Here is a 23434-nt window from a genome sequence, read left to right on the forward strand (position 1 = left end):
ATCCAGCAATCACGATGCTGCCATGATGCAGTTATCCATAGTCTCACCTGCCCAAGATACAGCACTCACAAGTATAAGTTTAAGACACCGTGAGCACAGGATAGGGCTTTCACGGGTGTCATTCTTTCATTTCATTGGTATTATGTATTGTTTTTGTGTGACAGTAGCAACAAAATTGTGTTACATTCCTTTTTTTCAACTCTGGAAAAAATATAAACCTAGATTTTGTTTCAACGCCCTGACTGTCCTTCATGTTTTACATAGGTGCAGGGCTCATCAGTGCCTTATGATAGACAGCAGGGACAGCAAACTTTATTACAGAGGTTGTGAAGCAACATTGGGGTCATGGAATTACCTCCTCAGAAATGTATAGTAAGGTGGCGGTGCCCTTGCCATGAGATTGAAGGCATGCCTTGGCAGCTGAAAGGTGCATTAAATCAAGGCCTCCCTGAAGGTTCGTCAAGTCAGCCTTCAAGTCCTCACCCTGTGCCTGCCCTAGTTCCTCATCAGGTCCATCAGTAGAGTCATTCTCTGAGGCCTGTGGAACAGCCTCGATATCCTCATCCTCAAATGGGTCCCCCCTTGCCAGTGCCAGCTTGTGCAGAAAGCAGCATACAATGACAATAAGCAACAGGCACCCTGGAGGATATTGAAGCACACACCCTGACCAGTCCAGGCAGTGGACCCTCACCTTCAGCAGACCAATGGCCCTCTCAACCACCCCGAGGCTCTTGTCTGTGGACACCTGGCCTCCTCTCCCTTCTAACCCTCTGTTCCTCTTCCCAGGAGCTCCCACCAACCGAGTAAAGAATCCCCATCTGCTGAGTTGCAGATGGCACTGTCTCATGGACTGAAGGCTGCGCTTGGCGGAAATCCTCCAAGAGAGTTGACAAAACAAGAGTCCTCAAAACAAAGCTAACAAAGCAAATACTTCAGCAGAAGCCATGGGAAAAGTTATGAAATTTCAGCGCTAAAGCAACAGCAAACTTTCACCTGAACTCCTCACAACTCTCATAGCCAATGTGCCGGTCCTCTCTTATCCAACCCTTGGGTGAAAAATGAGAAAACATGGATTGGCCACCTGCCTGTATGGCCCGTGCAATGAGCGCTAAATCGTGGGGGCAACGTAAAATTCGGATCAATTGGGTTGCTAATGGTCTTAACTGCCCGTTTAATTGTCGGTGGGTGCACTTCCGACTCCTGCATGCGCTCACCGATCATAATGTTGTGCGTGAGAGCAAAGACGTCAGGACACGTGCCCAATGTCTTCTCGCGTTATTTCATGTCATTTCTGGTCGGGCACGTGCTCACTTATTCAACGTAAAATTCTGGCCTATGAATGCAGAGAAGTGGGAATGCTACCCTCTCGAGAAACAGAGATAACTGGGCTGAACCCAGCTACACAGATTACATTTTTACTTATTCCAATTCGTTCTAATTAACATTCTTCCAAACTAGTTGTTGAAAGCCTCCTCTGCAAGGCTGGGCCATGCTGAACCTGCATTACTCATGCAGTTAGAATGATTGGAGGAGGCCATTCCTCTCATCTTGTCCATGCCGTTTCTCTGCAAGAGCAACTCAGCTGGTTTCACTCTAACCATCTTAAATTGAAATGGTGAAAGCAAAATACTGTGGAGGCTCTGAAGAAGAGTCACACGGACTCGAAACTTTAACTCTGTTCCTCGCTCCACAGATGCTGCCAGACCTGCTGAGTTTTCCTGGCATTTTTCATTTTTAATTTCATCTTAACTTGGTGCCCTCTGAGCCCTTGACCCATCTGCCATTGGCAACAGTTTCTCCCTATCTAATCTGTCCAGACCCCTCCTGATTTTGAAAATCCCTATCAAATCTCCTCTCAACCTTCTTTTCTCTAAGGGGAACAGCCCCAGCTTCCCAGATGCACTATTGAGTCACTGATAAAGATGTGGTTTGTTTTAGATGGGACAAGTGCAAATTTTTAAAAAAAGACATTTACCAGCACATATAAAACATCTGAAGTTAGCACAAGCTACTAACTGCATAACACTGTGAACACCACCAATTTTCAGTGTTGGATAACGGGACAGCAGTTTAAAATAAGCACCCCAACAAGTAGATCTTTTTTCCCTTTTGTGCATTATGCTGTATTTAAAAGGTTGTCTCTCAATGTTTAAAATGCTACAGATTTCTCATGTTGAGTGTTGTCAAATACACTCCCAGAGCTGTGTGGGCCCACAGAACATGTCAAGAGTCATCTGACTTTGTCATAAGACACCCGTGTATCAAGTGACCCCCCTCCCCACAAAAAAATTGATTTCCTCCCCAAGAATGAAAAGCTTAAGATAACATTTCCAAACTGGCGACGACTTCACCTTCATGTCAGCCGACACCCACAAGTATGGTTTCCTCTGTTCCTTCTCATTTCAATTAATAGATTCCTTTCTTGCTTGGTAATGCTCCCCCTCTCCTGCTGCTGATCTTAAGACTCAGCCCTCTACCTATACTGCTGGGCAGCCTGTAATTTTAAAATCAGCCACGGCTGCAGCCTAAGTTAGAAGGGAAAGTTGCCATTTGATTATCTCAGTGCTGGAGGAGTGAAGCAGAGCAACAGCTGATAGGAGTGCAATACTTGCTGCGAGGTTCAACACCTTTAGAGAAATTGCTCAGCCAGGACAAAATCTGAGGGAGGATAAGACAGGCATGCAAAGCAACCCTTCTCTATTTTATCTGAAATACAGTTTAAATTTCTAATCTTCTATGCAAGAAATTCTTTCTTTCTCTGACTTCTCAAAGAAAAAAAAACACAGAAATCCCTGGCTGTGAGACCGTGCAAAATATGCCTTATTAAGACGGTATTTAAGATGTTCTAACATTGGAAGTCAGAAACAATACAGCTTATGACATAATAGTATTATACAACAACAATTTATATTTATGTAGCACCCTTAATGTATTAAAACAGCCAAGGCACCTTCACATGAACATTATAAAGCAAAAGATGACATATCAGTATTATAGTAACAGCTGCTGGGAGAGCAAAGAATGCATTTGCTCTTCCACTGTGTGGCTCAGACTTTATATAAAAGAGGACTATTTAGGACATCTAAGAGAGCCCTGTGAACAGGATAATCGATCACACCATACCACAAAGCACATAAGACCATAAGACATAGGAGCAGGAGTAGGTCATTTAGACCGTCAAGTCTGCTCCACCATCCAATGAGATCATGGCTGATCTGTAATCCTCAACTGCACTTTCCTGCCTTTTCCCCATAACCCTCAATTCCTTTACAGATTAAAAATCTGTCTATCTCCACCTTGAATATACTTAATGACCCAAATTCTACAGCCTGCCAGTCCCTCAGCTTCATCCAGGTCCTTACCTCCAACAAAGAGGGCTCCTTCTCCAGTGAAGAGCTGGAAATATGTAGCCTGGAAAGCCCATCACAGCACTTAGCCACACCCTGCACCAGCGCAGAGAAATGCACTTTGGTGGGACCTGGATCTCGACCAGGCTCGGGTTCACCATCTGGTGGTCACCGCACCAACACACGCCTGCAGCAGCAGGAGGCAGGTTTGTGCGAGCTCCCCGGTACTCGGAGGACTCCCAGGGAGTCCTCGGGGATCAGGCACCAGTGAGGTCCAAGTCAGATAACCGAGCCTCTGGATTTGGCCTTCCAACTCATCCTGGAGAGTCAGCAGAAGGCATGGGAACATCACGCAGAGCTGTTGGAAGCCCTCAACAGAGTGGCTCGTGAGTTGGAGGAGTGCATCCGCCTGCTCTCTGATGAAATGTGCCCACGTGTGCACATAGAGGTCCCCACGGGGAGGATGGCAGACGACATGGAGATCCTGGTCAAGCAGAATGCGGAGATGCATGCAGACCTGCACTCCTTCACGGGAGCCATGGGTGAGTTTTTGCAGTGACAACGCGAAGGGGAAACGGGGCACTTTGACGACCCTCCAGGTGCTCCTTCCCCTCAAGGAGTCAGGTCGAGGCTCCCGGCACCTGAAGGGAGGGGCAGCAGCAGCTGGACACCCCTCAGTCATCCCCTCAGGAATCTCAGAGGCTGTCCTCTCCCTCTGAGTCCTCTTTGCCTGTGAGCCCCTCAATCTCGTCCCCTGTCACCGCAGAGGGTGCCGCTGGCCAACCAGTAATGCTGGTGGGAGAAGTGAGTGTGTGTGGCAGGGCCTTTCAGGGCCTTGTGCAAGCACTCTCCCACGCACAAGGATCCTTCATGCATCAAGCTCACCTCAATGTCCTGAGCATTTTCAACGCTCCCTGCTGGGGTTCACTTTCAGCTGTCCATCTGAGCTGAGCTGAATCTCCACCCACCCACTGATCACACTCCCATGCAGCACCTGATCTCGCTCACTACCACTGCCATTTCACTTTCGATCTACATAGCATGGTCTGGATTCACTTTTTTGTCAGCTCCATCATCTTTTCCCCTGCCCCAGTCACCCAGTTGACCCCCCTGGCATCACCTTCCACCTCCCCTCCATGACCTACTAACCATGAACCTTTTCTCAGGGATGTCCAGGTGAATGTGCACCTTCCCTTCCCTCCCGAAAATCCCACCCCCATCCACATTCACCTCCTGACCTCCTCCTTCCCACCCCCAGGGTCCATGTCTGCCAGCGAGCCCCCACCAACCACCCTCACCATCTCTCCTACCAGTGCCACTGAACCCTCACTCTCCCACTTCACTCTGCCGTTGATTATTCTCAACGTTCATCAAACCACACCCACCCTCAGTTCGCTCCCCAGGGAGCAGTCATGGACTCATTCCCCCCTTCCCCCTGGAACTCCTTGCCCCCTTTGGATCCCCCCCCTCCCGCAGCTTAATCTAACTCTAACACTGACTCCTTCGGGCAACCTTACTTCTTCCACCACCCTTAGTCCTTCACCACCCCCCAAACTCCTTCCTCCAGCTACCTCTTCCTCCACCCTTACTCCTGTCCTCTTCAAGAATCCCTCAGACACCCTCTTCTTCCTCCAGCTTTACTCCTTCCCCCTTCACGACTCCTTCCTCCATCCTTATTCCCTACCCTCTCCGCACTCCTCCCGCCCCTCTCTGGGCTCCCTCCCCTCTCTGGGCTCCCTCCCTTACACCTTCCAGCATCCCTTACACCTACCTTCCCAGTTGCCAACTTCTCCCCCTTTACCCTCTCTCTCCACCCTCCCAACCTCACCCTCGACATCTTCAATCCCCCCTCCCAGCCTCACCCTCGACATCTTCATTCCCCCCCTCCCAACCTCAACCCCCTCCAACACCTTCATTTCTCTCCCTCCCAACCTCACACCCTGACATCTCTTCCTCTCCCAGCTGATCCTAGGCCTTCCTCTCCCACCCCCTTGACCATCATCCATTGTGAACATTAATGGTGACTTTCCAACTTCGGTGAGCTGCTTCGCAGCAGAGCCAGGTCCATGAGAATCCACCCAGCATGCCATGGACATTCCTCCAATGTGCCATTGCTATTGAGCATCTTCTGCTCCTCAGATGTCCACGATGTGAGCAAGGCCCTGGCGGTAAGTCCTGACTTCTACACGTCACAGTTGTCAAGACATGTTCCGCACTGGACTGATTTCCTGCTAACAATCCCACCAGGGGGCGGGGAAACAACTCTGGTGGGCTGGCCTTATAATGATAACCTGCTGCATTACAATGAGGTTCCTGACGCCTGATGACGGGGAACGTGGCCTGCCATTGACGGGCTGCGCAGACAAGCGCAAACTGGTTCCATGGCGTCGTGAAACCGATTTTTGGCCTTCTCGCCATATTGTCCACTCATGCCACCGAATACGCCCAACACCAGCGGGCACAGACAATGCCGCCCAATATGTTCCACACTGTAATTGCTTTGTCCTTGGCATGATGTATCAACTGTATTACAACCTCAAAAATTAAAACCAATGTCAAATATTCAAGGGGAAGCTTGATCAATGCTGAAAAAAACTTTGCAGATCAATCAGCGTTTGAAAGAACAAAAAGATTGGAGAAAAAAAATCTATCATCATTCAAAAGCTGAGCATTTTCTGTTTTTCTTTCAGAGTCAAATATAGTATTTAGCAATCAGGAGAAAAATCAAAACTTCTCTCAATGAAATTTCTGTTTATCAAATAAACCTGGAACAAAAAGCTAGTTAGTATCAGGAATGGTGGCCAGGAAACTACAGGATTGTCATAAAAACCCACTTGGTTCGCATGTCCTTTAAGATATCTGCTGCCCTTAACAAGTTTGATTTGTGTGTGACTCCAGCCCCACAGCAATATGTCTGACTCTTACCTGTCCTCTGAAATGGCCTAGCAAGCCACTATACAGTCGTATAGGGGATGGGCATTAAGTGCTGGCCTTGCCAGTGACATCCACATAGCGTGAATGAATAATAAAAACAACAGCTTAAATCTTTTCTTTTATTCATTCATGGATGTGGGCAGCATTGCTTAGGCCAGCATTTATTGCTCATCCCTAATTACCCTTGTTCAGAGGGCATTTAAGAATCAACCATATTGCTGTGGGTGTGGAGTCACATGTAGGCCAGACCAGGTAAGGGTGGCAGATTTCCTTCCCCAAAGGACATTAGTGAACCAGATGGGTTTTTATGACAATTGGCAATGGTTTCATGGTCATCAGGCTTTTAATTCCTGATTTTTACTGAATTCAAATTTTACTCTGGAATACTAGTCCACTGACAATACCACTCTGCCACCGCCTCCCCTAAAATGCTTTGCTTTGCTCCTTTGCTTTTTGTAAACCTTATTTGCTTCCACTTCCTTCAAGTCCAATTGTGTACAACTGCTTCAGGCTGGCCTTTATATCTGGAAGCAGCCTGGCGCTGGGTCCTTGCATACAACATGCCACTACGGCAATATTCATATAAAAGAGTAAAATAAAACACAAGCAATTAGCATCAGTCATCTGCAAATTAAAGCTTCCGTTCCAACACAAATTGCCTCTTGGCATTCATGCACAAGCAAAGCAACACAGGAATAAAGGCATCTTCGGGGGTTGGGCAGTAGAGAAATGCTGTGGTCACTATGCGCAATGACGTAAACTGCATTCAAAAGAGAATGCGATTGTTAGTGATTTCACTACACAAAGTAAGGCTTTCCCTCAGGGGCAGCTGCATATTACTTCTGATCTGTTTCACAGGAATGTACGTAGCGGAGGTGAGGAATAATATGCTTAAATCTCACTAGCTTCAGTGATTGCAAATTCAGAGCCCAGTCACCTCCCCTGGGTTTTGAGGGGTGGGGGCTGCAAGGAACAGCAAACTTATCTCAGAAAATGAGAAAAACAACTTAAAGCATAATTTCCTATTACATTACGCTTGTTCTTGATACAGGAAATATTTGTTGGCTCACATTATGCAGGTTTGTACAAGTGAGGAGTTTTACAAAATGACTGATGGTTTAGGAGCATAGAACTGTCAAAAAAAAAAACTAATGTTCACAAATTAATGCTATATAACTCAGACTTTTTTTTTCCCAATTTATTTCGCAACTCGGCACACGGACAAGATTATCCACAGTCCACTGATCACAAATGCATTCTATAAATCCTAGTGCAGCTATTACCCGATTGAGAAGATCAGAAATATGATGTTACATTTGTAAATTTGCAGGCAGCGCTGTATTATAAGTAAGGTGCTCCAGTGAGACTCAAAGGCCCACTTCACATCATTTGGTAAGTATTATTTTTGAGTGATAACATTTTTGTTTAGGCAAACTAAGGCTATATGTATAACAGTTTAACATTGCTTCAGCAACATAAAAGTGGCAGTTTACCCATTTTTGGCAACAGGTGGATACCTCATTAATATTTTTAAATCAGAGTCCCATCTTGATGTCCAAATAGAGCCCCGGGCACCTATTTCAAGACTCAAAAACTGCAGTGGGAAAGAAGTCAGTGGTTAGGTTTTATATAATGATTTTTGTCTCACTAAAGTCCCTGATCCTGCCTAAAAAGATGCTCTGATGAAAATCAGTGCCATGGTTTAGAAGGTGTATGTTGCATTAATGATCAACTGGATCCCCAATTTAAGAAGCCATGCATGATGAATAAAAAACAAGCAAGGGCTGGCCATGGCATTGGCCTAGTCAGAGGTAACATGTTGATTTAAAAAAAAGACTTGTATGTTTCATTTGGGCCTGCTCTTTCATTTGGTCCAGCATACATCTACTCTTCTGGCTGGAATGGATTTGTACCTGATTTATACTGTTGTCTATCCGTGAGAAATTGCTACAAGACATTTATAAACAAATACAATCTCTTTCTTCTCTCTAGCCTGCCCCCATTCCTTATTATAGTATTCAGTGGGTAGTGCAAGAGATGAATGAGGAATTTAGGCTGTGCTACCTTGATACTAGTCACAACATGGAGAAGGAAAAACCCACGGAATAGTAAAATACACAAAAGTTTTATTAACTCAGAAAGAGGGGTCCTTCAGTAGACGCCAAGCCATTACTTCACATATTTAAAGGTCTACCATCTGTTTTAGGTACTTGGGACGCCTAACAAAATAGAATTGGCCCCATGTATTTAGTGCTGGTACCAGTTCCTGAGTCGATTGGGCTGGGCCACCTCATTGCTGAATTGGTATGCTTTGTACTTGTTTTATTCCAGAGAAATGGGCACAATGTACAGCAATTTCTACCCCAACATACGTGATATAAAACATCCACAAAGCTAATGAATAGTGAACAAAGAGGCAGTGTGTAGAGCCATCAGGGAGCAGAACACTGACCTTAAGAGTGTACTACTTACTATATAGTGTGTGCTGGTGCAATTTCTGAAAGATATTTTGGGGTGGCAGTGTACACCAGGTCTACTTAAACTATACAATAGATAACAAGCCTTTCTCCACACAGTCTGGGGTTATACTTACAGGCAAAGTACTGCCAAGGGAGGTAGCTTTCTCCAAAGTCTGTAGATCGCTCAAGAACCCAAAGATCTGGCCGTGGAGAATTTGCAAACTTGATGAGCACGTAAGCCACATGGAAAAGCTGTGAAAGACAAGATCATTTATTAATAACTTTAGAATATACTCGGTATTGTCAAAAACCTGTCTAGGTCATAATTACGCTGTTACCATGTTTATACAAGTTGACAAGATGATAGTGTCGATCTTCTTGTGAACATGCACTGATGTTTCCCCACTGGATTCAGTTTGCTGAAATTTCTCATTTCCATCTCCATGGGCCCAGGTACAAAACCCATTAAAAGGCATGTGCTAGCCAAGTTGAAAATGTAAGCAGACTTAAAACCCAGAATTCTGATGCATTCTGGAGCACTCCCAGACTTAACTGGATGAATGAGATGAAAACTGGGCAGCATCTGATATGTTCCATCAGATTGACACCCCAGTTGCCAAAGGTGAAAAGAGGCAACTCAAAGAGGCAGCCAAACAAGGACATGAAATGCTCTGCACATTAACTACAGAAAATTAGCTATAATATGCATAACCCCACATGGTCTAAGCGATCCTTTATGCTACTTCACTTTTATATCATCTTTTCCTGAAGACAATGGCTTCTTCTTGGCACAGTTCCACAGCACCAGCAAGCCTTCTGTAACCTGTCTAAATGGCCATTCTTCTTGCGTCAGCCTAGAGCAGGGGTCTACAACCCGTGGCTCATGAAAGATTCGTCTGCGGCTCCCAACCTTGATTGGCCAAACACATTTTTTTTCTCATTATCGATTTTTTAGAAAATAGTTTCTAATTTAAAAAGGCAAAAACTGGAAACAAACAGAAGTTAAAACAGAAAAGCAAGCATATTGTGTCTCCTGTCTTGTGTTTCATTATTTTTTATATTTGAATAAGTGTTGTGGCTCTTAAGATACTGCATTTTTGATTAAATTTTTAAAATTGGCTCTTCTTGACATTAAAGTTGCTGACCCCTGGCTTAGATTGTGTTGTCACCTGACACCCATATCTGCATACTTAGGGATTGACAAAAAAAATTAGCATTGCAAATTTATCTTATTTATTTATTTCCCTAGTCAAAGGGCAACTAGTTATTGTGTTCCCACAGTTTTCCCAGTTGTGTTTAATTCAGGCTGCACAAACCAGATTTCTGGGCCTTTTCTGATTTGTTTAGCTTAACACCATCCCCAGGTACTGCACTAATCCACTGAACCTATCAGAGCCCAAATTTCTCTTTTTTAATGAAAAGTGTATCATTTGGAAAATCAGTGTTGCTTCCCCATTGCTTCCCCTCTACTTATTTCCTTCTCTCTTCTCAATTCAGGCCTGCCCTCTCTCCGTGGGTCTGTTAGTTCCTTTCCTCTGCTCTCTCCGAGTTTATTCTGGCCATTCCAGCCTTTCTCCCAGCCTATACTGCCTTTCGTCTACCTCAGCCCTCTCTGCAGCACCATATGGCTCTCTCCATCACAAGGAACAGTCAGAGACAAGGAGTAGGGAGTTATTTCTGGAAAATGGGGTAGATTAGGCAGAAAACAATCTTTTCAGTCAACTACATTTTATGAATAACTAATGATTTTTCACCTTTCTAGATAACATAACTCCTTACAAAGGGTAATGTGCCTTTGACAAAAATAATTTCTCTCTAAATTTTCACCTTTTTTCTTTATTCACTTCCTGTACTGAACGATGGAAAGGTACTTCAATCTGCAATCAATAATATTCATTGCTCTCATCTAGTTTTTGAGAAGCACATGCGATTCTTATTTCACAACATATTCTCATGTCTGGATCATTATTTTAACAAAATTCTTACTCTGCGCTCTCTTCCATTTTTTTTGCACTCTACAGAATTTGAATCTGGATTGCAATTTTCAGTTCCTTCACAATGTTAATATTGCTATTCTAAACTTCTCCTACCCTCTGCCTCTTTAAATTCTGCTATATCACTGTTACTGCAAATCCATTCCCCCAGTTAAATCTAATCTTCAGTTATACTTCTTTCAAACAATGACCCTTTGTCCAATTCTACATTCTATCAATGCCCTACAATACCCACTACTTCCCCAGATACAAACTCCACTCCATTCGCTACCATTCTTTAAACTTTTTACTCAGAAGCATGGCTGTTTACAGATCAGGTGGACACCACTCAGCCCATCATACCTGTGTTGCCTGTTTGTTAGAGCAATTTGAAATTCCTTACACTACCTTGCACCTCCCCCCCACCCACCACAGCCTCTTTACCTTACTTTGCTTCGAATATCCAACTTAAAAAGATTCAATTGTCTCTGTCTCATCTACTCCCTATATAGTAAAACATTACATGCAGTAACAATTCCGTGTGTAAAGAAACTTCTCTCATTCTCTGTCCTCATCTTTTAGTAATGATTTAAAATTGATGACAGATCGTCACTGTCTCTTCAACCCAAGGAAATAATCTTGCCCTTTCCCCACTTTATCAAAATCCTCCATAACTTAAAAAAAAATTATGTCTCCTATTTGGCTTCCCTGCTCTAATTGAAATAGCCCCAGAATCTCGAGGCTCTCCTCATAAATATGGTTTTCTATCCCTGGAATCATCCTTGTGAATTTACACTGTATAATTTCTATGGTTTTAATGTCCTTTCTAGAGTAGAAGGCCCATTGTTATCTAGTTAGCACTGATTGGCACTTAATGCAGCAAGCCTTCTCCAAAAGATGCAACACACGACTCTCGGCGCTCTCCAGCTGGTGGACAAGACCCCCTTCACTTCCATTAAATACCGCCGAAGGTGCTTTTGAAGTACAGTCATTGTTGTAATGGAGGAAACATGGCACCCAATTTGTGCACAGCAAGCTCCCACAAACAACAAGTCATAATGTCATAATGACCAACTGTTTCTTTTTTTTCCCCTCCAAACTTCAGGTGATTATGGGATAAATCTTGCCCAGGATATCAAATTGGGGAAAATACATGGAAAAGAGCATAAGAGGAGAAAACATAATGCATCACTTTTTGTTCCCTCTAATTCTTGTAGCAATCACGACTTGACGTTATTAGTCATTTTTGGAGTGAATGGATGCCTCAGATAGATGGCAGGAAACATCGCATCTTTGATTTTTTCCCTATTTGCCGTCACCTCTCGGGACTGTGATTATCTGCTAAGATCACAATTTTTTTTAATCATGACCTGATGCAGCTCTCCCACTTCACAGGCAGCTCAGAAACTCAACTGAGCTAACAACGCCCCAGTGTTTGTGCTGGACCAGCAGTTCCAATTATCCTAATCCACAACAAACATGAATGTCCAGCACAAGTATAAATAGAATATTAGCGAGCATCTGGCAGTGTGAACAAAGTATCTTTATTACCTGTCAGTGGGCAGTTTTAAAGCTGCTAAAATCAGATGCATGATACTTTCCTCAGAATTAGCAAACTCACTTTTACTCTTTTTATCCTTAAACATTTTGATCTTCTAATCCACTGGAAGCAATAATTCCTCTACTAAAGAAATGTCTGGTTCTTAGCTCAATAGTTCCCATTGTCATTTTGGCCATTATTTCAAGACAAAACAACAAAATATAGGCTTATAATATGGGTGCGCCTATTTAGCAGCACAGGAAAACTGGGGCAAAGCATTGTGGCTGAATGATAAGGACAGAAGTTGCCCCGAGATTAGACCTTGGGGCTTCATTTCCTTTAAGCTGATGAGCTCTGGAAAGCGGGTGGATATCTGGGAAAGGAGGGCGGGTGGGAGAAGATGGTGGTTGGAGGGGCGTGGTGGAAGTGGCTAAATGCTTTTGGAGGTCACGACGATGGAGCTTAATTGAATGTGGAGCCAGACAGCAAGATGCCATTTTCATGAAGCCAATAGCAGAGAGACACATCTCTGAAGGCAACTTCTCAATTTCTGCACTTAATCATGTGTCAGCCCTCATGTTAAGTTGTTGTATTTACACAGCAGTAACACAGCATCATGAGCATTGCTATCACTTTGAGATCAAAATTTGGAGAAATATTCAAAAGCAATGGGCAAACAGACAATTCCTATTCACCTTTCAAGATTTGGAAGAGGAAGTTTTGAAGACCGTGCACTTGGAAGTCCTGAATATATAACCATATGCCTGATCTGCGCTAGTTTCCATCCATTCATGGTCAGTGGGTACAAGTAGCAGCAACACTTTACCAGCTCAACTCTCCCACTGCAGAACATAGTTCAGGGATTCAGGTGTAGAGATCAGAACCCCATTGCTGGCCTCCATGACCATTAATCTTATTAACTGGAAAATGTATGCATGTTGCAAGTTAGGAACACTGACCTTTGCATCTGAATGACCAACATGTGCTACTGTGCACTAAATCACATCACGTACCTGATCCCAATACCACCATCCACATTGCCAAATAATCAAGGTCATTTTGTTGCACCTTTGGGATTGGTTCACTGCACAACCTCTTCTGTTGGTGGGCCAGAAACAAATATCACATATCTGGAATCCTTTGTAAACATTTTTACATTTTCAGAGCCCCCAGCTCCCTACCCCACACTCTGAACGGATTTTCAGATCAGTGTTTGGTACTTCAAGGAAGACAAACAGTATTATCATTGCAGACGTTCATTCTAAAAACCATTTGAAAAAAAACCAAATAGGATTAAATATGGCAATAGAAACAGCCAACAACCAGAAAATTTCTAAGATCTGATCACAGAAGGTCAAAAATCTACTGCCCATGCAGATTTTCTGGGATCCTAGTTTGAATCTATGCAGAAGGGGCCATCCACAGGACTCCCTACCCTCCCCTTGTAATCTAATCACTGGAGATATCTACAAATGATGCCCGAGGGAAGGGGAGAAGAAAAGCATAAGTTATATGAATAGTCTGGATTTTGTAATAAAAACATCAGGCTACCAGTACTCATCATTATTACGGAGTAAATCGGACATCAAGTTCTAGTGACCACATATGGCAGCTAAGTACAGAAACCAAGGAGTCACTGTCTGGGTTCCCCTACGCCAGTACCTCACTGATAGACTTTGCTTTGAAACCCATTTCAGGGGGAGAATTTATGGTACTCGTTCACATGTTGCGAACTAAACATGCCAGAAAAAAAAGTTATACATGTGCATTGAGGGGTTCAGTGCACTTTTAATGGAATCAAAAGTCTTACTACCTGTCAGTTTCTTGCACTGAAAATTCTACTTTAAAAGTGTGACATTTCATTCTTTCAGATTTTAATTACTGTTAGATTTTTTAACAAGTTTTTAAAACTTTTGTCTTTCAATTCTTTCTTAATCCAATCTTTTTTCTCCTCTTCATTTCACTCTGTACATAATTTTACAATTAAATAAATCTTCTAATTTACACTTAGTTAGACTCTGTGGGCTGGGTTTTCCCATCCTGATGTGGGTGTGCTTTAAAAGTGGTCAGCGGGACTCAAACCCGTGATTCCCACCCAATTTCCACCCAATCAGCAATTTTCCCTGGCATGGGATTAAGATTGGGGAGGGGGTTGCAGAAGCCTGTACACCGGTGTCCTGCCATTGCTGACATCTTTGTGGAAGTTAGTATTTTAGACCTTCCACAATTTTGATGCAAGTTTTGGTGAATCACATCAGCACAGAGGTGTCTTAAATCACGGGCGTACCAAGGTTTGGAGGCAGGAACCATATGAAAGTCAAGTACAAAAAGGTGTTAAGCTACAATATTTGATTATGATAAGTAGGTAAGTAGGTTTTCAATCCAGTGATTGATGATAAGGCCCTGTTTTGAAAAGATATGTGACCATTAAATAATGTGGATGCCAGGTTGTTAACTTCTGCCAGCTGGCAAGTTGTTGAGGTAACAAACAGCACTGTGGAAGTGGAAAAGTCTTCAGATGCAGTAGAGTATAAATTATCCACTATAATATCCATTATAATAGCAAAATCCTGATCTGATCGTGTGAAAAGCTTTTACTGTTTTGATTTTATCCTTGAGGTTCAGCTCAGCCATCTGTTTAGCTGTTTCAAAGCTTTGACAGATGGCTGTGCTTTTGCCTGTTCAAAGTCTTTCATGGATTCTGCTAAGAAGATTTTGTTTACACAGTTGTTCAGTGGAATCTCTGAATGCTTGGCTGACTTCCAAACCCACTAATATATTCTGCTCAGCATGGGCTGATGACACAGCCATCGAGGGAAATACAAGTTTGTTTTGACAGATTTATGAGCTTTTAAGAGACTACTAGTATTTACAGTTGATTTCAAGTAATGTTTATTTTGCCAAACTTATGAGTTGCTCAGAGGGTAATAGCTTTATAAGTGGATATTCAAGTGTTGTTGGTTTGTTTTGATAGATTTGAGTTTTTCAAAATATTCCTAATGTTATCATAGAACCCTCACATTGTGCTTACAATGAATATGGGCGAGTGGGTTGAGGGAGGCTGTAGGTGAGTTGAGGTGAGGATAAGGGCGAGGGTGCTGAGGTGGGGTGAGGATGAGAGTTGGGGAACCTCACCTTGATCTGCAGAACTGGGCCAAAGGTGTCTGCAAATGGAGACAGAACTTTTAACCTGGCTGCCTTGGCATCAGCTGGCCTCCAACTACGCCAAATGAAAATTCTGCCAGCTGGCACTCATGGGTAGGAGGCGGGATCGCAAGGTTGGAAAATTTCCTCTCTCCAGGTTCCTGTCTCAAACATGAAAATCCAGCCCTGTGGTTCACCCTGGGGATTCTTCAATCTGATTGTGGTTGAAGTCTCACACTGCCGTCTGCCCTGCCACAGAGGGCGCCACTCCAGAGAGATCTCATGCAACCATAAGCTGCCTCTCAAAAGCTATTGAAATATATACAGGATAGATATATACTGGAGAGCTGTTCTTCCACTGCTGACCACAAAATCCAGGCTATTATGTTGTTTGGGGCCAATGAGCCAAGTTTTTTCATTCCTGATTTTCTTTTTAAACATTGTAAAGGATAATAGCAACTGTTAAACTCGACTCTTGTTTCCAATGCAACTCCTTCAAAAGATTTATTGCCTATTTGGAGCCTCATAGTTTTCAAAGGAAAATGCACAGTGGGTGGTTAAACTCTAGCTTGTGTCTATAAAAATGAGCCTGGTCCCTCACACCATGAGCCTGCACACACCCAGGACAATAATCAATGATTATAATCAAAGTTAAGAGGCACACCAACCAAACCATAGTTTCACAGAAGAAAATGAATTAAATTCCAATGTCCACAAATAAGCGACAAATTTCTATTCATTGCTGACAAAGGAATCGAGACTCAGAGAGAAACACCTCTGCAATGGTCAAGTATGTAAAGGAATTCTTAGTCACTGTGGTCAGGGGACTTGGATGCCTCATATCTGGACAGAAAACAAAATCACTCCAAACTGTGAAGTAATCAGCCTCTAACAATCTGAGCATTCATCTCAAAGGGCAAAACACACAGCTCAGTGTTCAAAATTATCCGCATCAGCAAATGGCACTTTGTGCAAGGAATGCCCACATTTCTGTGAGGGAAAGACTGCCATAGCAGCACATCGAAGGATTTTAGATGAGTCTGCATGATTGAGACTCTCTTGATTGCTCAGTAAGTAAAGTGCACTGGGCCAACCAGACTAGAAAACTCAATTTCTATTGCTGCTTTGTGTCCAGGCTGCCCTCATGATGCGAAGGTCTAAGGGATCCAGGCAGTAAGGAAAAGAAAGACCAGCAGGTAGACAGATAGCTGCTTTTATTTTGCTGGCATGTGATTTTTTTATTCACCAGACCAGAAGCCCCTAGGCCAGTGGCCAGGCCTACAGTTCTCCTCCTGTTCCTTTTCTCAGGTCTCTTATTTCCTGATGTGAACTCCTCTTCGGGGGAAAGATCCACAATGATGGTGCAGCCTGGCCATATTAATGACCCAGTTCATCATACTTAAAAAGGGAGAAATGATCTCTTTGCCTCCAAGAGAGAAAGTTGGCAGAAAAACAATGCCATTGAGGTAAGGAGGAAAATAGAAAAGCTTATATCATTATAAGTACCCCCAAATAATTATTTCTTTAATCAAATACTTTAAAAATTGGAACCACAATTGGTTAATTTTTTTAAAAATTCTAAAGTCCAGGTATATATATATATATATATTTTTAAAAGCACGGTTTGAAGGAAAATCAGAGGTGGAAACTTTTTTTAAAAATGATTTGTGGGTTGCTAATGTGATTAGCTGCTGGGCAACCTTTCCACAACTGTCTAGTGGAGAATGTGGCAATGCCAGAGAAGCTAGATAAACATGGGGGAGAAAGGAATAGAAGGTCAGGCTGAGAGAGTTAGATGAAGAGGAGTGGGAGGATGCTTGTGTGGATGATGAACACCTGTCGGACCAAATGGACTGTTTCTGCGCTGTGCATTAATGATTGAATGACACAATATAAAGACATGTTATGTCTCACTATGAGCAGGACAATCAATGAGGAACCCCTCAGCACTGCACCAGGAGGAGATCCAGCAAGCACCTCATTCTCTGCCCATTTTTTTAATCAATTCAAACCTTCCAATGTAGGCAGAAGTGGCCCATGTAACATCTCCAAACTGCAACAAACCAGTTATGCATCGACATGTAGAGGGGAATACGCTCTCCCCACAACTTTGAAGTGTGCTGCTGCACCTTTACGTTATTTTTTTAAACAACTGAATGAATTACAAAGTACGTGTACAAAAACAGGAATGGAAATGCTCCAACTGTAACTTTATTTGGTGTGTTTTGCCATAATTGTGAATAAATCACTTTTGACTATGTGGCTGGTTGATTCAGTGAGGGCAAGTCAGCTGATTTCTCAGGTCAACTTTTTGGCAGCAGGGCATGTTCGAGCAGAGGTCAGTGCCACACACCGAGTTTCTCATGTAGGAAGGATTAACTTTTATTTTCTGTTTTGTTTTCTGGGAACAAACATTAACCAGCAGTGAGTATGGAAATCACCCAAAATACACTCAGTGTACTTACACAGGACTATGTCTGTGAGCGAAACAAGACACTTTTTTCTCGCTTAATTGAATTCCGGCACTGAACAGCAGCAGTGTTCAAAAGGCAAAAGACAATTAATTGGGTTTGTAAAATTTTAGTTTAATTTTACTGCTGGACAGGCATCCCATGCATAACTAAAGCCGAAATATCTGAATCTGCTGGTTCAATCTTCACAGTACCTATTCATAGCCTTATATAGACTGAACACTGTACAAATATGCACCAGCTACAACATTTCAAATGTGCTGTGTACACAGCCAGCAAGATGACGCACTTTTCTCCATCCCCACTCACAGATTTTATGCTCTAATTATAACAGAGGAGCTGAATCATCATATAAAAGTTGAAAGGCTTTTTCATCAACAGTGATTACACCGTATATTGGGCAGGATTTTAAACAGTGGTGTGCCGTTCCCGACAGCGTAACCAGCACTGTGCACCACCCTAGCTTTCTTGCTCTTTCCCATTTCCAGATAAAAATCCAAGTGACGGCAGCATGCACAGGCAACACTTGCAATTCTATGGCAGGGAAAGCTCATCATTGGTGAAACCCTCTGTCAGCTGACAATGTTGCAGCTACTGGCAGCTATAAAAGAGCCCCCTGGAGGAACAGGGAGGTTCTATATCATGGCCATAACATTGCTGCCAATTGTCAATGCCCATCTTTTACAATGCCTTCCCGCCTTCCCTGGGCAGCTGCATCCTGAGCTGCGTACCCACTCTGGTGCTTCCTGCTTGTGGCATTGCGGCCTCTGGTGCTGACCGACAAGTGCCTTCCTTTGTCACATCCTCTTCTCCTGCTCTCGAGGTTGCAGGAATATTGGGTGTTTGAGACCCATAGGTATTCCAACAATTGGACTGTGTGAAGAGGGCAGACAGTAATGCGTGTCCATGAATTTCATCCATAGGACTGATGAGCAGAAAGATTTTCAACCCCTTCCATTGTCCACAATCAAAACTACACCCACCACACCCAGGACGCGAGGCCCTTCGCTCTTCCATTCATCAATGCCCCTGACTCCATACAACACATGCCCCCCTCAGCCCTTACTCACCCTTGGCAGGCCCAAGCCTCCATTCAAGCTGCCATTCTCCTGCTCCTGGCACTTGTGCCACAGAGTTCAGCAAAGGAAACCATTGACCTTAGACATAACTGCACAAAGCTGACTTTGGTGTGCAAGATTTTAAACGCATGAACTGGGTGCCACGAGATTCTCATGTGCCGTTGGCTTTACCTTGAAGGTAAGATGCATTATATAAATTTTCACACTAATGGAATATTCATGGTATGAAATGTATTACAAGTACGTTCCACTGTAGGCCAGGGTAAAGCAAGCTGGCCTAATCTCAGCATCTCAAACCGCTGTCGGGATATTGAAATTTTAGTTCCCGCCTAATTCAGTCACCCTGCATGCCACGTTTCCTGCTCTTGCGGGCTCACAAAATCCACCCTCATTGAGTCTAGAGGTGCCTTATAGAAGGACCATGCAAGTACAATGTAAACTACCTACCGATATCAAAATATGGTGCGCTGCAGCAATTTGCTGTTCCACTAGGAAAGCCACCAGCCAAGTTAGCCTTAGTTAGTTTATGGTACCCAGAATAAGGATGCTGCAATTGGCTTCACGATCCTTGGACCAGGAATTGTTAAGAATGGGGGTGGGGGGGGGGGCTGCGGTTGGGAAGTTAGGGAACAGAAATTCAACCGGAGTCCCAACAGCACAGGATGCACTGGAACAGCCTATACAGCAAACTACCATCACTGGAGGCTCTTGTTGAGCATGGAGAAGGTTTCTGTGATTAAACATTGTGTTTACAGAACAGTGGCAGTATTGTTACCAAAGATGCATCTAGGCAGTGTCCCTTCCTTTAATTCAGCATTCAGGCTACCATCCTGTCACTGTAAACTCCTGGCAGTCACCGGGGGAGAATTTGAAGTATAATGAAGATACCTGATGCCATCTCACCTACTTTCTATTTAAACCATTGCTGTTTTTAACAGATTACATTCACATCCCAGGTGGTCTATTCTTCATATGAGTAATCCTATTGCAGTGAACTGTTTCAGGATCCTCTTCCTCTGTGCATAATTTAAGAATTAAATATAAATCTCTATTATTCTCATGCTAAAATCCCCCCCATGGCCTTAGAAGTATCTGCTCTCCTCTGATTCTGGCCTCTTCAACATCCCCAATATCAATGGCTCCACCACCAGTGGCTGTGCCTTCAGTTGCCTAGGCCTTAAGACCTGGACTTCGCTCCCTACATCTCCATGCCTCGCTACCTCCCTTTCCCCCTTTAAAACACACCTCTATGATCAAGCTTTTGGTCACCTGACCTAATATCTCCATACATGACTCAGCGTCCAGTGAAGCGCCTTAGGACATTTTATGTTAAAGGTGCTACATAAATACAAGTTGTTGTTGTTATTATGGAGAATATCAGAATTGAATTTTTGAAAGTGCCTCAGAAGGACTACGGCTAGAATCTTGTGCCCTCTCCTCAGCAGGTTTCCCACCTCAATTAAGTCCTTGGTGCGAAAGCCCATAGTCAACCTTTTGATGGGCCTCAAATAGAGGCGGCAAATGGGTAGTTAACAACCACTTAAGGGCCTCATCCTGCCACCACTAGTATTAACCCAGACTCACATGTGGGAAGCACGACAAGCAAACCCAATGGCACTCGGTGCCAGATTGAGGGACCCGGAATTGGGAAGGTGTGATGGGGGTGGGGAAATGCTGAGAGCTAACCCCTCCCCTTGCTACCGGCACTCCTCACACCACCGCCGACCCGCCCCCTCCCGCAACCCCAACCCCATAACCCCATCCCGCCATCACTCTTGGGTCCTTCCTCGATCCTCAGCCTCAGATGGATGTTGTACTGGCAGCAGCCACTGCCTCCCTGGTGGCGCTGCTGTGTACAGAAGAGCAGCCAGTCTCTAATTTGCTGGCAGTTCTCAGCAGACAGGCCTTCTGCCTCAGGATCCTTGATCCTGAAGGAAGGTCCACTGCTGGCCTGTTAAGCACCTGTGTGGCACAAGATGCAGCAAGCCTTCCCGAAAAGGGATCTTGCCTGTTGCCTCCAAAAGATTCAGCCCCATGTAGAACCTAGAAGCCCCAAGACTATTGGACAAAGTTATGCTTCTGTTCCTGGTTAAAGACCATGTTAATGACTCAGCCCAGCATATTGAGGTACATCTTGGCCTAAACAAGGGCTGCACATAAACCTGGTTTCCAAAGTATCTCCAGAGTTTCCACAAATCTTCTGCTGGATGATCAGGAGAACCACCTCCCCAAATAAATTCAATCCCACTGTTTATGTTGTTGCTTTTTCTTCCACAGGCACCGAGACTTTTCAGACGGCCCTCACGTTAGAGAGCTCTCCATAGGCTAACTCAAAGATGAGGGACTGGGTACAGTCCCAAAAACCAATCCAAAATCTCCACCACTTTGGTGCTGAAAATGCCCTGTGAGAATGGGCTTTGGTTCTGATGCCCAGCAACTTTTACTGCTGCGGCTCTCAGCCTTAGAGTGGCCTGAAGTACAGGGCGGTTGTTGGAATCCATACCACATCTTCAGAAAAGCAGGCAATTACAAACAATGAATATTTGAAAAATAAATAGCAAAAGAAATACCGGGTCTGGAATGCAGTGCACAAAGGGCTAAAGGAAACAGACTCAACTGTCACTTTCAAAAAGGGAATTGGAAAATTCCTTTAAGGGGGAGAAAGTTACAGGGCTATGGGAAAAGTGCAGGAGATTTTTGGATTAATTCGATAGTTCTTCCGAAGAGGCTGCACAGGTGTAATGGACAGAATGGCCTTTTGTGCTATATTATTCTATAATTGCATAGAGACACTGTAAGAAAGAGAATAGCAGAACAGAGTTGAGGTTACTGCACTGATTCATAAATGGAATGAAGCCAGTTTGTCACCCAGTGACAGGATAGTTCCACACACATGACATACATTCTGTGAGTAACATTAATGGAATTTCACAACCAATGTTGTTTTGTTTTAAATCTGCACAGCTAATTTGTTTTAGGCAAATGCGTGAAGAGGGACAGCCTGTTTTAAGCAAATGGAGGTGAAAACTAAACTCCATATACTCTCTATAGTTAAAAGCAAAATACTGCGGTTGCTGGAAATCTGAAACAAAAACACTCTATAGTTCTTTAATTTGTCCCGTTTAACTGAACAAACTTAGTTGAAAATTCATATTTTATTGATTTTACATAAATTCTCAGGCTGAAATTGAGAGAGACTCTGGTCCTAGTCTGGAGCTTCACTCGACATAGATTCTGCACCTGCACGTTTGCAGCATTATAAACCCTACGCCGCTGGCTTCTGATTTATGTGGTCAAACTTCACTGCTGGCCATGGAGTCTCTATCTTTCCAAAGTGTTGTGAAATGAGAATAAAAATCATTTAAAAGTATCAAATGACAGCAACAAAATCTTGCATTTATATAGAGCCTGCAACATAGTAAATAGTCACTAAGACACTTAATAACGTAATCAAACAAAAGATTGACACCAAGCCACATTGAGACATTAGTACAGTTGGTCGCAAAGGTGCTCCAAGTCACCTAAAAGCCTGACCTGCCACAGAGTCATAATCCTGGAACTACCTTCCTAACAGCATTGTGGGTGTGTCTACACCACATGGACTGCAACACCTCTAGAAGGCAGCTCACCAACACCTTCACAAGAGCAATTAGGGATGGCGATAAATGCTGGCCTAGCCAGCGTAGCCCACATCCCATGAATGAATAAATAAAAGGTAGGTTTTGGGGACGTCTTAAAGGAAGAAAGGGTAGGGAGACAGAGAGGTTTAGGTCGGGAACTCCAGAGCTTTGGGCCCAGGCAGCTGAAGATACAGGCGTCAATGGTGGAGTGATGAAAATGAAGAATACGCAAGAGACTAGATAGGAACATAGGCCCTGGACCCTATTCCATCAATCAATGTGATCATGGTTGATCTGTGACCTAACTCTGGAGACCTGTTTTTCCCCATATCCCCTAATATTCTTGGTTAACAAAATCTATCAATCTCAGTTTTAAAATTAACAATTGATCTAGCATCAATTGCCATTTGTAGAAGAGTTCCAAACATCAGCTCACTCCTGAAAGTTCTGGCTGTAATTTTTTGACTGTACCCCTTAGTCCTAGACTTCCCAAATAGCAGAAATAATCTTCCCCTTATTATCTTGAAAACTTTGAAAGCTAAATCACCTCTTAATCTATTAAATTTAGGGAATACAGCCCTGGTTTGTGTAATCTGTCCCCATAATTAAACCCTTGGAATCCAGGTATCATTCTAGTAAATCTACCATACACTCTCTCTAAGGCCAATAGGAACTCCGATTTGGGAAGTTTATAGAAAGGCTCGCAATACTCCTAGAGTCATCTAACCAGGGCTTTGTATAGCTGAAGCATGACTTCTGCTCCCTTGTATTCTAATATCTGGTTGAAGGGCTGGAGGATGTAAAAGACAGGGGTGGAGTGAGGCCATGTTATTAACATTGTTCCACATTTGATAATTTTTCATTAAA

General features: G+C 43.5%; 1 protein-coding gene across 1 annotated transcript in view; it reads right to left on the minus strand.

The window, feature by feature from the left end:
- lama5 (laminin, alpha 5) overlaps positions 1-23434 on the minus strand; it is a 262194-nt gene that overhangs the window by 183840 nt on the left and 54920 nt on the right. The window contains exon 3 of the mRNA XM_041204512.1: positions 8875-8992. Coding sequence (XP_041060446.1) covers positions 8875-8992 — 118 coding nt within the window. The remainder of the gene's footprint in view (positions 1-8874; positions 8993-23434) is intronic.

Source organism: Carcharodon carcharias, chromosome 14, assembly GCF_017639515.1.
Source record: "Carcharodon carcharias isolate sCarCar2 chromosome 14, sCarCar2.pri, whole genome shotgun sequence".
Classification (NCBI taxonomy): domain Eukaryota; kingdom Metazoa; phylum Chordata; class Chondrichthyes; order Lamniformes; family Lamnidae; genus Carcharodon; species Carcharodon carcharias.